The 15416-nt window shown below is 38.5% G+C and overlaps 1 protein-coding gene across 1 annotated transcript in view; it reads right to left on the bottom strand.

Moving 5' to 3' along the window:
* Positions 1-2745: 2745 nt before the first annotated feature.
* The window catches only part of LOC103353851 (ectonucleoside triphosphate diphosphohydrolase 2), a 15629-nt gene continuing 2958 nt past the window's right edge, over positions 2746-15416 (bottom strand). The window contains exons 2-9 of the mRNA XM_008277017.1: positions 12981-13098; positions 9672-9822; positions 9373-9532; positions 7957-8184; positions 5326-5598; positions 3895-4014; positions 3575-3709; positions 2746-3438 (exon numbers count right to left, since the gene is read on the bottom strand). Coding sequence (XP_008275239.1) covers positions 3232-3438; positions 3575-3709; positions 3895-4014; positions 5326-5598; positions 7957-8184; positions 9373-9532; positions 9672-9822; positions 12981-13098 — 1392 coding nt within the window. The 3' untranslated portion in view covers positions 2746-3231. The remainder of the gene's footprint in view (positions 3439-3574; positions 3710-3894; positions 4015-5325; positions 5599-7956; positions 8185-9372; positions 9533-9671; positions 9823-12980; positions 13099-15416) is intronic.

The following is a 15416-nucleotide window of genomic DNA, read 5'->3' as shown; positions in this document are numbered from 1 at the left end:
CATGCTTTGCTTAGAGCCCCTTGGAGGCTTGGGTCGGCCCTGGTGAGAAGCTTGTGGAAGAATACCCAAAATGTTTGATGTAAGTCATACAGTTTAAAGGCAATGCTAGCAAATACAAAGGAAATGTATGTAAACTTCTGACTTTGAAGAAAGTAATGAAACATTCTCCCTCTCATTATTCTGGCATTTAGCAAATAGAAATAATTTTGGTAATCCAACTGACCTAAGACAGGAAAGGTTTAGTCTGATTTAATGTCAGACAGTGAGGAAAAAAGGTTATGTGTCTTTTTACACAGTGTATGTAAAATTCTGGTTTCAACTGCATGTGCTTAATGTGCACAGCTTTCTCTCTTGGAGGATGTTTTATGGATCATGCTGCTTTCTGATGCTGCAGGCATTTGATAAACTCAGAGGAAATCTTTTTTTTTATAAAAACAGTTACAAGCAACATACTAAGCTTCCACTCTTGTTCTGCGGTCTGTGTGTCATCTCGATCAACGTAAGGTACAAACTGTGTCTTTGTGCTCTCTGTCATGTTTAAGGAAGGAGGCCGCAGCTACACATTTTATTCCCTCAAAACGCACACACATATCACTACAGCAGTGAGGGTTTAGTGCTAAGGTCTTTAAGTGGACGGTGGATTGAGCCTATTTTTGCTGTAAGAAGAAACTTCCTGTATAACAACTGTGTGCCCGCAAGCTGCCTGCAGCTCATTTGCATAAGTGAACTTGTTTTACCACCGGTGTGAGCAAATTAGAAAGTAAACGGTAAAATGACATGCTTTTCCAAAAAGCTCTACCTTAGTCTCATCTGTCCACAAAACCTTCTCCTAAAAGGGTTGAGGCTTACTCAGGTACATTTTTGCTCTAGTCTGGCTTTTTTTAAAGTCTCTTTCAGCAGTGGGGTTCTCCTTGGTCTCCTGCCATAGTGCTTCTTCTCATTCAGATCCGAGCTGACACTTTTGCACCCTGAGTCTCCAGGACAGCCTGAATTTGTGTAGAAGTTGACTCAGGATGTTTATCCACCATTCCAACTATCCTGGGTTGCATTCTTTCATCAATTTCTCTCCTCCGTCCACATCCAGGGAGATTAGCCACAGTTCCATGGGTTATAAACTTCTTGATTATATTACACACAGTGGACAAAGGAACTTCAAGATCTCCCGAGATGATCTTGTAACCTTGAGATTGTTCATATTTTTCCACAGTTTTGCTTCTAAGTCCTCAGACACTTAAGCTCTTCTTTCACTTCTCCATGCTTGGTGTGACACACACAGACACACAACACAAAGGTTGAGTCAACTTGTATACATTCTAACTGGCTTCAGGTGTGATTTCTATATTGCCAGAACCTGTTACTTGCCACAGATGAGTTCAAACGAGAATCGTGCTTGAAATAAAACGATGTACCCACAGTTTTAAAAGGGTGCCAACAATTTGGTCCTGCCTACTTTTTGAGTTTTGTGTATAACTATGTAAATTTGGGCTTTTTACCTCTGCTTTTTGTGTTTTTCCAATGTACATAAAGGAAATAAACACCTGTATACCAAAAACAGTTGTAATTGCAACAATTTCTGTGTTTTCTGGAAAAATACTTTCATCTATGACTGTAGCTGCGCTACGCGTTTCATGAGAAGACTGCATTTTAAGTGTAAACACCACACCAAAGGTATTACTTTCCACCACTGTGGTTAACACAGCAGCTGCTGGTTAAAGCGACACTAATACAGCTTAATGATCATCATGCACTGCGACCCCTGAAATCTTAACTAGTCTGGAGTGCTGTTGGTGAGTTTGGTGCTTTATTGATTAGGGGTGGATGATACTGCAAAATTTGGTAAATACAGGGCCAGTATTGCCAGTACCAATACCAATACTTTTCACTCAAAAAAGTAGCTTCTGTACTTTCATGTAGAACAATGCATCATCATTTATTAAGTGAATGTACCATGAACATCCAAATTTGAATGAAAATTTAAAAATAATAATAATAATTTCATGATGATTGAATGATTTTGTGACTTTTCTTTTAATTAGTTCTGTGAGTTAATTGAGCGAGAGGAGAGAAGTGAGAAAGAGGAGAAGAGAGGAGAGGAGAGGAGAGGAGAGGAGAGGAGAGGAGAGACGTGAGCGAGAAAAGAGAAGTGAAACGAGAGAAGTGAGGAGAGGAGAGAAGTGAGAAAGAGATGTGAGCGAGAGGAGCAGTGTTTGCACAACCACTATTTAAAGGTTGCTGAATGTAGAGAAGAGAAACTAAAAACGTAAGTATTGATTCCACCACGTATTGAACCGATGCTGATACCAATATGGTATCGATACTATCGATGCGTCATATCAATCCGCCCACCACTATTGTTGATGCTCTGCAGGAATCAGAGGACACCAACCAGTGGCCCTGTCTCTCTGAAACCTTTCTCTGTTTTTTTTTTTTTGGTTGATAACATATATTGTACAATTGTGAACTGGAGTGTGTCACTCATTGTGAGTAGGCCTATTTGTATGGATGACAAACAATTAAATGTATTTATCAATAACACAAAAAGAATGGCACAGGTTTCTGATTTCATTGTTGTTTGATAGTTTAAAGTGACTCCCAGTAGTCAATGCTACACACATACAGATACAATTTGACAGCAGAATTTCATTCTTTCGGAAAGTTCCCATCAGCCAGGGTAATAACATCTTCAAGGCCACAAAAATGAATCTGCTCCTAAATTGTTCTAATTACAGACTATCAGGAGGCACATGAGACTTAAAGGTCACAGATTTATTCAGGTGATTATTTTGCTGGGAAAAAAACAAACTCCACAGATGCTATGAGCACAGTTGAGGACTCATTGGAATGTAAATAGTTCTGTCTTAAGTTATAGGAAATTGTGACTGCTAACATTGCCTCGAGTGTCTTCTAAAACACACGTGGGCTGTTTCTGTCACAGCAAGAAGAAAACATAGGAAATAATGCCACTGCAAGTGGGTGTAGTCTTACATAATGAATCTGGAACATTTACACAAAACTATGGCTTGTCCTTTCATTTCAGTAAACAATTTAAAAGGTTGATAATTTGCAAAGAAAACTGCACAGGGCATGTTGTGCTATGTTGATTTCACATATACACAGTCACATAAACTGGAACCAAAAAAAATCTTAAAATGGTCTTGCAATTTCTTAAAAGTTTAAGATTGGTATATTTAGAGAATATGTGCCGGCCTAGGAGGTGTGTCACCCTTGCTCTTACACCATGTCTTCTCTCGCTTTTGTGTTTCTGTAAATCATCAGTAGGTATCCCAGAGCGATGAATAAGAGGGCGACGAAGAGGAAGAGGATGCCAGCCCAGGGCCCTGAAGGCAGAGCCTTCATCAGTCCAAGGCTCTCTGCTGGTACTAAATTGCTCAGATTCAGCATGTATCCCAAAGCCCAGCCCACAGATGCTCCTCCTGCCTGCAGAAACACAAGAGGAGGCCCATTGAAGCTACATCTAATCGTGGACAAACATCCTGATTTCAGTGCAGCAGACAGTGCTGTAGATTGGTGTCAGCAGTGTTGGTAGTTTGAACACAAATTTTCTGTTTATTACCTTTTTCTGAAAAGAGATGGAAGGAAGGGAAGCTTCATCGAAATGGTAGCCCTGTGTTAAGAGGACCTGGACAAAACTGGATACGGCACAGACATTTTTCACGTATTTCTCTGATTGCTTTGTCTTTTCCATCATCTGTAAGAGGAAATACAGTGGATTAAAGTTTTTATTATCGTATTCAGTCCATAATGATTTCAATCTTGTCTACCTAGAATATTTAATAGCAAATAATCTGGCTTAGGTTTATTGCTGTATTTGATCAATTTACACATGGCGTTTTCGAGGATCTTTTTTTTTTTCTAGGAGCTACTGGAGAGTACCTCAGACATTGTCATGTTGCAGATGAGCTGGATTGCCTCCTCCGTTTGATTAGGAGACGTGATTGGGATGTTGGTCAGACGGGTTATATAACTGTGAGTGAAGTAGAAAGCAGAGAAAGCCTGTGTAGAAGAGCAAAGACTGCAATAAATGAAAGCTGAACAGAAAAACTGAAATTCATTTGAATAATGAGTCATAAAACAGGACATCCAAAGCAAATACGAGCTGGAATATAAAATGCTATGTCTGTGTAGATTTCCAGTCATCCAGATCATAGTAACCGTTAGAATTGTAGTAGAAGGCAACTGGACATTTTTCTGGCTCTTGAGAACGTTTCACCTCTTATTCAACAGGCTTCTTGGGTTCTGCACTGTATTTGTTTTAGAGCTGCACAATATGTTGTTTCACTACTGACATTGTGTGCATATACAACAGTCACACTGCAGGAAGTGTCATGTAAAGTAAAACAAATTAATTCAAGCACATAATGCTGCATATTTTTCCTGTTTGATACAAAAAGAAAACCTTGAGAGTTTTAATTTTCCATCACAAATCAACAAGAGAAGTCTGTCTGATATCATTTACTCTGACTTAATGGTTCTTGTATACAAACAGTTTTATTTTTTACTTTATATACAAGACAAAGGTTTTTTTGGTATACAGGCTCCACTTGTGCATAGCAAAATGACTTAGGAACAGGAGAGAAACACTGAAAAGGAAGATTTGGTTGCAAAAAAGAACGCAGTGTCAGTTGTAGAGCTCTACAATTAATGGAACATTAATCATAATCACTTTTCAAAATTAAATGAACAACTGTGATATTCATGTCTAACATGCTCTGTTCATAGAGAACAGCCCATTGTAGATCAATTCACTTGGTTTCAGGTAAATGTGATATTAGAACACCTTGTCTGTGCTGCTGCAGTTATGAAGTAGAGACTATGGGCTTCTCTGTGCACAGTTGCCTGGCCAGTGTCTGATGTAGCCTCCATGCAAGGCATTCCATGATGATCAGTAAATCATAATGTCTGTTGATAAGCAAATGTTTAGCAAGTGGGGCGTTTTGGGTGCAACTTTATTTATTTTTTATCTCTAGGAGATAATTCAGGTGAAGAAGAATCTTATTTTAAGTCTTCTTCTAAAGCAGATTTGTGCATTAACAGAAATGTAGCACAGCATGAAAGTGAAAGCAATGCTGCGTCTATTTAAATATGAACATGCAATAAAAATATTTTGTCCTTAAAATAAATGATCATCATCCAAATATCGATCAATATATTTGTGATTATCATTTTAACCGAATCATACAGCCCTAGCGAGTCATTTTTTGATTTTCTTTTTTTTAATTAACAAACCATCTCAAAGTCAGTTTTTCCCAATATTGTACAATGCTACTTTGCTTGGTTGTTGCTACATGTATGCAGATCTCTCACCATGAAGCTTCCTCTCAGGCTGGGCTGGAAGACTCCATCAAAGGAGCACTTGGAGTAAGGGCAGCTACCAAACGAGAACATCTTCCTTACACTGTCCAGGCAGCTTCTGTAATCTCCTGTGCCCACCACAGTTACAGTCATATGAGGGTCAAACTGGGCTGGTCTGTAGTTCTTAGTACACACAGAATCAAAGACATCCTGTCCCAGCTTAATAGATGTGTTGAACTGTCGTGGATAGCAGGGGTGGAACACCTGAGGCTTCACACCTTGAGTCTGAAAGTGGCAAAAATGATAAACATTAAACATTCTTATGGTATGTTAAAGAAAATGAATCATATAGCATCACATCTTTTTTTTTTTATTCTTTTTTTACAGAAGACACTGTAGCATGTCATGGTAGGAAGAGCAGTAAATAAAATGAACGGCTGAACTCAGTTCAGCTGCTTCAGTTGTTCACAGTGGCTCACTGACATGCTGTCATGGTTATTGGGATATTTCAATTCAGTGGAGTCATTTTAAGTGCTATAGTGCTACTTCAAAGTGTGTGAACCACTTTGAATGTTTTACATTTCTGCATAAATAATAAACATCATCAGATTGTCACACAAGTCCTAAATCAGATGAAGAGAAATGAGACTTAAATGAAAAGGTGTACTTGCTTATACTGAACATTAAAAAAAAAAAAAAAAAAAAAAGAAGAAATTATGGGGGAACATGTTTATGGATTTATGCAAATGTAATCAAACAAAACTTCTTAAATATCAAATAAAAATGAATTTGAACAAAATAAAATTCAGTAAAGCAGAAAACAAAAAAGAAAAACATACAGCAAAACTAAAACCTATATTTTGCAGACTAATTATTTGGTTGTTTCTTTTCATGATAATATGTCCCCCATTGTCTAAAGTTTTAATAATAATAATAATAATAATAATAATAATAATAATAATAATAATAATGTGTCATGAAGGTGGATCTCTGTTAACCTGACTAAATCACCATGGTAACTTATGCTGCAGCGCTATTGTGGTTTACCATGGTGNATAATAATAATAATAATAATAATAATAATAATAATACTTTATTGATCCCTTACTTGTCTCCTTTTTTGGTTTTTCAAAGATCAGTCCTTTACTGTTAACATTTTGCATCAGTGAAGTTTTTTTCTCTTTCAAATTCTTGTTTGATATTTAAGACGTTTTGTTAAAGATATTGAAACAAATTAGAATTAAATACATACTGACTTTAACTCCAATTTAAATTCAAAACTATTTGAAAGCCTTAATAATCCTTGTACAGATCATTTCTCAGTTTATACAGGATCACATAATTTTATATGGACGGATTTGACTTCTTGGGAAGACAGAAGACTGACATCTCTCTCATGTCTGCAGACTAAAGAAAAAGTGACAGCCAGCAGCTGGTTTGCTTAGCTTAGCTTGACATAAATACCAGGAAGCAGGTAGTCTATCTGTGTCAGGTAGTGCAATCTTCCTACCAGCAACTCCAGAGTTGAGTGATTTACATTTTATATTCTGTTTGTTAAATCTGTGCCTCTAAAATAGCAGTTTGTGGTATTCTGCTGCTTCATGGCCTGGAGCAGTGAGTCCCGGGAGTACATTTAGGCCATTTTTAACTGTGGGATGGCCTGAGCCTTTGTTCATGCTCCACCCACAAGAACTGCAAGTACTTAATCATGTCCTCTGAAATAATCAAAACTGCTGTGCAGGTCTTGACATTGACTTGTTAAACTTGTAGAGACACAAATGCTGATATTGAATTTTACTGCCCTCTCAGTGTCCTCATTAAGTAACAGTCTTCTTTTATCTAACATCCACATTAACAACGTAAAATTCACCACACAGTCTAACACAACAAACCTTAATTGTTCTATTTCCATTGTGCTCATTAAACTGAAGTTACTTCCACAGCTATTTGTTGTTGTAACTCAGAAACCAGAGAGCTGTATTATGAAGTGAGATTAGTGGGTTGGCGAGGTATGTTGAGTCTAAAGTCAGAGTTTTCAGTGTCATGAAGGTAGATCTCTGTTAACCTGACTAAATCACCATGGTAACTTATGCTGCAGCGCTATTGTGGTTTACCATGGTGATCTAGCAGGTAAAGTGAGCCACTTGCATGACACTAAAAACTCTGACTTTAAGCTCAACATACCTCACTAACTCATTAGCCCTCTTGTTTCATAGTAGGGCTATGGAGGAGTGCTGGTGCCTTTAATTTATTACCTTGGAAAGGACTTGGCAAGTTGTTTCCCATCATTCTTTATGCTCATAAGTAAAGCTAAAAGTCTCCAGATGAATTTCCAGACTACGGATATTACAGGACTGAATCTTTCATCTAACTCTGAGCAAGAAAACAACTATAAGGATATTTCCAAAATGTTATGTTATCCTTTTATAATCATTGGTGCAACTTTGGTTCAAGCATCGTTTCTGCAAATGAACTGCAGCAAGTCAGTGAGATTCTGTGATGTCCAGGAGTGCCGTCATTTGTCTGATCTTACCTTCTGAACTCTGAGGCAGTCAAGAAGATATAGAATCAGTAGTACAGATATTACAAAAATCTAAATGCTTTCCAACATCAGCCAGAGCCTTTACACTTTTTCAACAGTACCTCGATAAGATGAGCCAGCAGTTTCCTCAGAAATTGGTCTTGACCGTAGCACAGGAAGCTCTGCGTGTATAGTCTGTAGATTTGGCCATAAAGCTTCAGCTCCATCATATTACTCTCATTCTCCACCTTTTCAGAGGTCTCAAAAGTAATCTGAGTGGAAGCTCCACCCAAATCCAAAGCTCCAACTGTCTCTCTGCCTGGATTCAGCCATTGGCCCACAAAACCATACTGAACATCAAGAAAGAACATGTCAAGACATCAGAACTGTGACAAGACAGTAGATAATATACACTGAACATGAAACACGGAGTTTACTCATGAAAAAACATCCAGCCAAATCAACTTTTAAAGTCCCTACGTGAGGTAATTTTTTTCTGTCAAGAACTAACTGAGTATATATAAATAATTGTATATTTCTTTTCTTTTTACATTGGTATGTGTATGTATTGTAATTTTTGGTTCAATTTGTTGCATTTTACTTTGTTTGTATTCTTTTAAAATCATGTTCCATTATTATTTTTTTTTTCCAGTCTTCATTGTTCATTTGTATTTAATGTGCTGTTATCCTGGTGGTTCTTGGAGAACACAGTATCTGTTTTTAAGATGCAAAGGCTTTTTGACATTTCCTGCCACCGCTGTTATATTTCTTCTACCTGGACTTTATGTGCATTAAATTATCTGCACCAACAGTTTTCTATTGGAGGCCATAATACAGTGCCAGCTTAATGTGCATGAACAAATTATCCTATTGTACAGATTAGAGTTGGCATTTCAAAGTGCTTTACAGGTGACTCAGTGGGTGATAATAAGATAGAATAGAAAATAAAATGAGACACATAAAATGAAAAACAATTTGAAGTTTAAGGGGCACTAAAGAGAGAAAAGGTGAAAATGCATTCATTACGGTAGTATATTTTGATAATAATTCAAAAATAGATCAATACAAGACAATAAGCCTTGATAAAAGACAATGACAAATCAGTGAGAGGAAACATAGACATCTTAAAACGTGAATGCAATAAATAAATGATGACAAAAATGACTACAAAACAAACCTTCTTATCAAAAGGATGAAACGTGGTGTTTTAAGTTTGTGTTTATAGGTAGAAACGCTGTTCTCAGAGCCTCATACAGTTCAAACTGCTTCATACTGTAAAACCTAAAAGACGTCATCAATTTGCATCATGGGTTGATGAGTTAGGATACATCTCTCTACTGTTTGCCAGTGTCTCACCAAAAAAGCAGATCACCTTTGTTGTGCACTTTAGTCTTTTATGTATTTTTAGCATCTGTCAGCCTGTTTTGATGATGCCATTGGTGGCTGGAGCAGTGATAAAGTACTTTAGAGTCTTTTTTTTTTCTATGTCAGAATGGGACAGTGTTCAAAAACTGGAGAAAAAAAAAGTCAGAGCTCACCTTGACAAAGTGTTCAAGTAAGTAGTTGACTGTAACCCATCCATATGCCCCCTCCGCCTGCCCGCTCAGGATGATTGCCTCCTTGAACTTGAAAGGGTAGGATCTCAGTTTTTTCTCGACTTCCTTCAGTATCTGCTGGGACTCTGTGGCATTGACTATGCTATTAAAGTGTCATAAAAGGTAAATGAAACAATATTAAGCCCAGATCCATTCTAATGCACACATGCATAAACGATGAGTTTCATGATATGGTGTTTATATCAGTATAATATCCTCTTCTGAGGGAAACTTCTACTAACTTCAGGAGCCTCATGCCTGCAGTGGCTCCCAAGCAGAGTGGAGTTTGGTGGTGCCTGGATTTGGGGATGACCTTCACAGCTTGTTCGAGGCAGGCCTCCAGACTCTTTGCTGCTCCACCACGAATTCCTGCATAGCTGGATATACCTCCACCTGGACAGAGAGAAGAAGTGTTTCTGCTTATAAAGGAACTCAATCTGACCTCAAAAACTAGACTTCCTTGTCCTAAATGATAAACACTGATAGGAGTTGCTAGGGAAACTTTAAAAACAAACTGAAGAAAAAAGAAGAACAACTGGTGATGACAAACTGCCTGGTAAGGAAGTGAACCGCTTATGAGCAAAAGTCTTGCACAAGAGTTGCATGTTTCATTTTGACAAAGGCCCTGGATACTTTTTGATAGGATGAAATGATGGAAGTGAAAGTGAGTGAAAGTGAGCAGAACACCAGGACAAGGGGTAAATGATCAAAAGGCTAAGGGAAAGGGTAAGTAGCTGAGTACAGATCTGAAGAAGCAAATCACTGACTTAAACAAGTCAGGAAAGTCACTTGGTGCCATTTCAAAGCAGCTTCAGATCCAAAAATCAACTGTACAAACAACTGTTTGTAACTATAAAGTGCATGTCGCAGTTGTGCCATTACCCCGATCAGGAAGAAAACCCAAGCTATCACCTGGCGCTGAGAGACAATTAGCCATGGAGCCCTTCAGCTGCCATGCAAGAAGGAAGCCCTTCCTCTAGAAACGACACCTTAAAGCTTGATGGAAGTTTGCTCCTGATCACATGGACGAGGAAAATGCCTTCTGGAGGAAAGTTCTGTGTTCAGATGAAAGAAAAATTGACCTATTTGGTCACAATGACCAAAAACATGTTTGAAGGAGAGCAGGTGAGGCTTTTAATTCCAAGAGCACCAAGCCTACCATTAAGCATAGTGGTGGTACTATTGTGTTCTTGGACTGTTTTGCTGCTAGCAAAAAAGGGTACTTTACACAAAGTAAATGGAATAATGAAAAAGGAGGATCTACATACTTCAGGAAAACCTAAAATCATCAGCCAGGAAGTTGGGTGTTAGATGCAGTTGGGTAGTCCAATAAAACAATGGCTGCAAACACACATTAAAAATGTGGGGGAAATGGCTAAATCAGGCTAGAATTAAGGTTTTAGACTGGCCTTCCCAAGTCCTGACCCAAACCCTAGCAAAAACCTGTGAACTGTGATGAAGAAACCCGTGTGTGTCAGAAAGCCAAAAAAAATTGTTGAATTCTGTCAAGAGCAGTGGTCAAAGGCAAAACAAGAAGCTTACCAGAAGCTTGTGGATGGCAAAGAAAAGGTGAATAACTGAGGTGAAAATGGCCAAGGAACATTTAATCAAATATTTGCATTGCTGTATGTATATTTTTGGCCCAGGAGAGTTTGTCATATTCCCAAAAGATCTATATCATATTAATGAAATAATCAAAATTAAAATTGTTGTTTTTTTGGGGTTTTTTTGGTGACCCAGATGCATATGCTTCAATTATTACATCATAGAAAATTGAGAGTTATGGGAATCATTGGAACTTCCATGATATACATACACACGTGGACAAAATTGCTGGTACCCTTCGGTTAATGAAAAAAAAAACCCTCAGTGGTCACTGAAATAACCTGAATCTGACAAAAGTAATAATAAATAAAAATTCTATGAAAATTCTCCAATGAAAATTAGACATTGCTTTTGAACCATGACTCAACAGAATTATTTAAAAAAAATAAACTCATTAAACAGACCTGGACAAAAATGATGGTACCCTTAACTTAATATTTTGTTGCACAATCTTTTGAGGCAATCACTGCAATCAAACGATTTCTGTAACTGTCACTGAGACTTCTGCACCTCTCAGCATTTATTCTGGCCCACTCCTCATGAGCTCCAGTTGTCTCAGGTTTGAAGGGTGCCTTCTCCAGACAGCATGTTTCAGCTCCTTCCAATAGGATTTAGATCAGGGCTCATAGAAGGCCACTTCAGAATAGTCCAGTGTTTTCCTCTTAGCCATTCTTGGGTGTTTTTAGTTGTGTGTTTTGGGTCATTATCCTGTTGGAGGGCCCATGACCTGCGACTGAGACCAAGCTTTCTGACACTGGGCAGCACATTTCTCTCTAGAATACCTTGATAGTCTTGAGATTTCATGGTACCCTGCACAGATTCAAGACACCCTGTGCCAGATGCAGCAAAGCAGCCCCAGAACATAACAGAGCCTCCTCCATGTTTCACAGTAGGGACAGTGTTCTTTTCTTGATATGCTTCATTTTTGCGTCTGTGAACATAGAGCTGATGTGCCTTGCCAAAAAGTTCCAGTTTTGTCTTGTCTGTCCATAGGACATTCTCCCAGAAGCTTTGTGGCTTGTCAACATGCAGTTTGACAAATTCCAGTCTGGACTTTTTTATAACTTATTTTCGACAATGGTGTCCTCCTTGGTCGTCTCCTATGAAGTCCACTTTGGCTCAAACACACGACGGATGGTGCGATCTGACACTGATATACCTTGACCTTGGAGTTCACCTTTAATGTCTTTAGAGGTTGTTCTGGGCTTCTTTGTTGCCATTCGTATTTTCCGTCTCTTTGATTTGTTATCAGTTTTCCTCCTGCAGCCACATCCAGGGAGGTCGGCTACAGTCCCATGGATCTTAAATTTCTGAATATGGGCAACTGCAGTCACAGGAACATCATGCTGCTTGTCAATGGTCTTATGGCCTGAACCTTTAACATGCTTGTCTATCATTTTCTTTCTAATCTCCTGAGACAACTCTCTCCTTCGCTTCCTCTGGTCCATGTTTAGTGTCGTACACACCATGTCACCAAACAGCACAGTGACTACTTGTAACTCTATAAATAGGCTGCATGACTGATTACAAGTTTGTAGACACCTGTGATGCTAATTGGAGGACACACCTTGATTGAACATGTCCCTATGGTCACATTATTTTCAGTGGTTTCCAGGGGTACCATCATTTTTGTCCAGGCCTGTTTCATGAGTTTATTTTTTTAAATAATTCTGTTGAAGCACATTTCAAACACAATGTCTGATTTTCATTGCTTAATTTTCATTGAATTTTTAAAAATTAGTATTATTATTACTTTCGTCAGATTCAAGTTATTTCTGTGACTGTTGTGAGTTCATTAACTGAGGGGTACCAACAATTTTGTCCATGTGGGAAGTCTTTACAAGTGCAACCTTTGTTCATGACTGTATACCAGCCAAATCTTATACTAAAGTGCTGATGCAGGGCTCCTTACATCAGCATTGTCTCAAACAGAGTTGGAAGCTCACCTTTTGCGTGACACTCATCATGCTGAGTAACGATACCTGTGCCATTTTGCTTGTCAGCCGGCCATTTGTAAATGTACATGGAGGTGTGGGATGAGCCTGCATCCAAAACGATTCCATACTGAAAGAGACAGAGCATCCTATGTCACAGATACATAGACTGTATAAAAGATGGACGTAGCTACCATGACGTCACCCGTTGGTTTCTGCACTGAGAAAATGAAGCCAGGGTTTTGCTACTTCCTGGTTGACATCTTGGATTTTTGGAGCCAGTGACGCAAAAATCGTCGGAGGGTGGTGGAGCCATAGGAGCAGCGATTGGTCAGACGGATTGAGAGGCAGGTCCTCTCTGCCCGCCCACATTTACCGCCTTCTGCTCGCTTCGTCTGCATCGTCCCTGCCGACTGTCAATCAAGCCAGCCACGCCCCTTGCCCCGCAAAATTTTGGTGATTTTTAAAAAATTCAGTATTGATTTATTTTCAGATTGGCCACCTGATCTCTGGATTTGACTATGAAAACTAAATAAGAAAAAATCCTGAGCTGTAGGAATGCGGTATTTCGTGATCTGTGATCACTTCTTTTCCAATTCAAGTCTATGGGAGCCAGGGCTTTTTGAACCAGCAGCTAGCGGACGTAGTGATACTGCAGGTTTTTGACACTTCCGGGTTGGCTTCAGGGCCGGTTGCTACGTCCATCTTTTACACAGTCTATGCACAGATATAGTACCAGAGCTGCTAACTCCCTTGCAGACACTCACACTGATAGCTGTAGACCAGTAGGGTCTCCAAGTGGGGAGGTGTGGGGGGCATGGCCACCCCTCAAATCTGATTGGTCAACCCTGTAGCCTGCCCAGAATGTAACTGGTCAAATTCATTCACTGAAACTTTGATGTCAAATCTCCAACAATAAAGTAACTTCCAACAGATAACAGATAGCTGAATCACTATGCAAACACATTTTATTGAACTATAAGTTGCTCTAATTATATAATTTGTAATTACACATGGACAGAATTTTCAGTGGTGAAAACATGAATAAACCATGCTTATGGGAAGACTTTATCCCCTCAAATACTCAGCAACATCTCTTCTACTGGTTTGTGCTGAATAGTGGTCATCTAAATAACTAACATATTAACTGTACTTGTGTCAGTCTATGCACATCAGACAATAGAAACAAACTTTAAAAACTGAACCCATTGGAACCATAGTATATCAGTGACTTATGCAATTTATTAGCTCTTATTTTGACACCATTATCTATACTACAACAACAAAATAGAATTCTTGTATTTCAGTTATGGCTTTTGGTTTTTGTGAGGCACCCTAAGGTTTTCAGTTGCCCCATCTGATCACGTCTTTAAAAAATTTCTGGATGACCCACTGTTATCAAAATAAGTTGCTTAGCCTATATATATATGGAATAAAGAAAGGTTCTTTCCTGTAAGCGTTTTAATAACTAATCTATTTGTTGTGGCAGTTAAAACCCCTCTTTGCTGTCCAACTTGTCTAAGTTCATCCCATTTAGTTACCACTCAACTCTGGTATTGACAGGATGAGGCTTAAACATATAGCTCCTGTGAATCTTATTTTTTCCATGACAAGTTGGCAGCACATGCTGATTATTCCCTTATGTGACTGAATTGATTTTCTCTCATAAAACAGACAAAACTATAGATTCTCTGAATCTTGACTTTATCTTCCTTTTGTGCACTCTTTTGAAATGACTATGTAGAGCATCTGCCAAATGAACAAAAGGAAGCGCACATACTGTAATGCATTCAAAAAGACTTTCAAATAAAACACATAAACCACTTCTTTTATCTTGCACTCTGTTTTTACTTACCACAGCGTTCTGCAAAGCACTCCCTAACCTTTGAGGTTGCATGTCAGTCAATGCACTCAGAGTTGCATGTTTCATAATGGGTATTCAACTGAGACACAGACAATGACTGAGCAGGTTTAGGACAAATAAAGCTCAAAACTGCAAACATTTAATTGTGTGCAGGTCCTTCTACCATCACACACCTCACAGCAGCTACTGGAAATTTCAGTGTATTCATTTATTATTATTTATTTATTTCATTTTTTGGTCTGCATATAGGGAGTGATATACAGGATTTAAAGCCTTCCATTCAATATTTAAAATGATCCCTTGGGGCCTGCATGAAAAGAATCTGGTGGGAAATTAGAATACACTCTAAATGGAAGGACTTATTTAACAGTGGACCACAAATTATGCCTCAAGGGAACTTCTACTGTGCAACTGTGTACAAGTTACAAAACACTGATACAGAGACAGAACCGGTGTCCTCTGCATATGGCAATGAACACCTATATGAGCATGGGTGCAAGTGAAATATAACTCTTCTTCTGTGCAACTAATAATTGTATTGCAATTTTAAAATTGTAGAACAAGAAACATCTTACTGTTCTAGC

This window comes from Stegastes partitus, unplaced genomic scaffold (genome assembly GCF_000690725.1).
Source record: "Stegastes partitus isolate 25-593 unplaced genomic scaffold, Stegastes_partitus-1.0.2 Scaffold86, whole genome shotgun sequence".
In the NCBI taxonomy this organism is placed as follows: Eukaryota; Metazoa; Chordata; class Actinopteri; family Pomacentridae; genus Stegastes; species Stegastes partitus.
The sequence above is the reverse complement of the archived record's forward strand: the minus strand, read 5'-3'. Positions and strand labels throughout refer to the sequence as shown.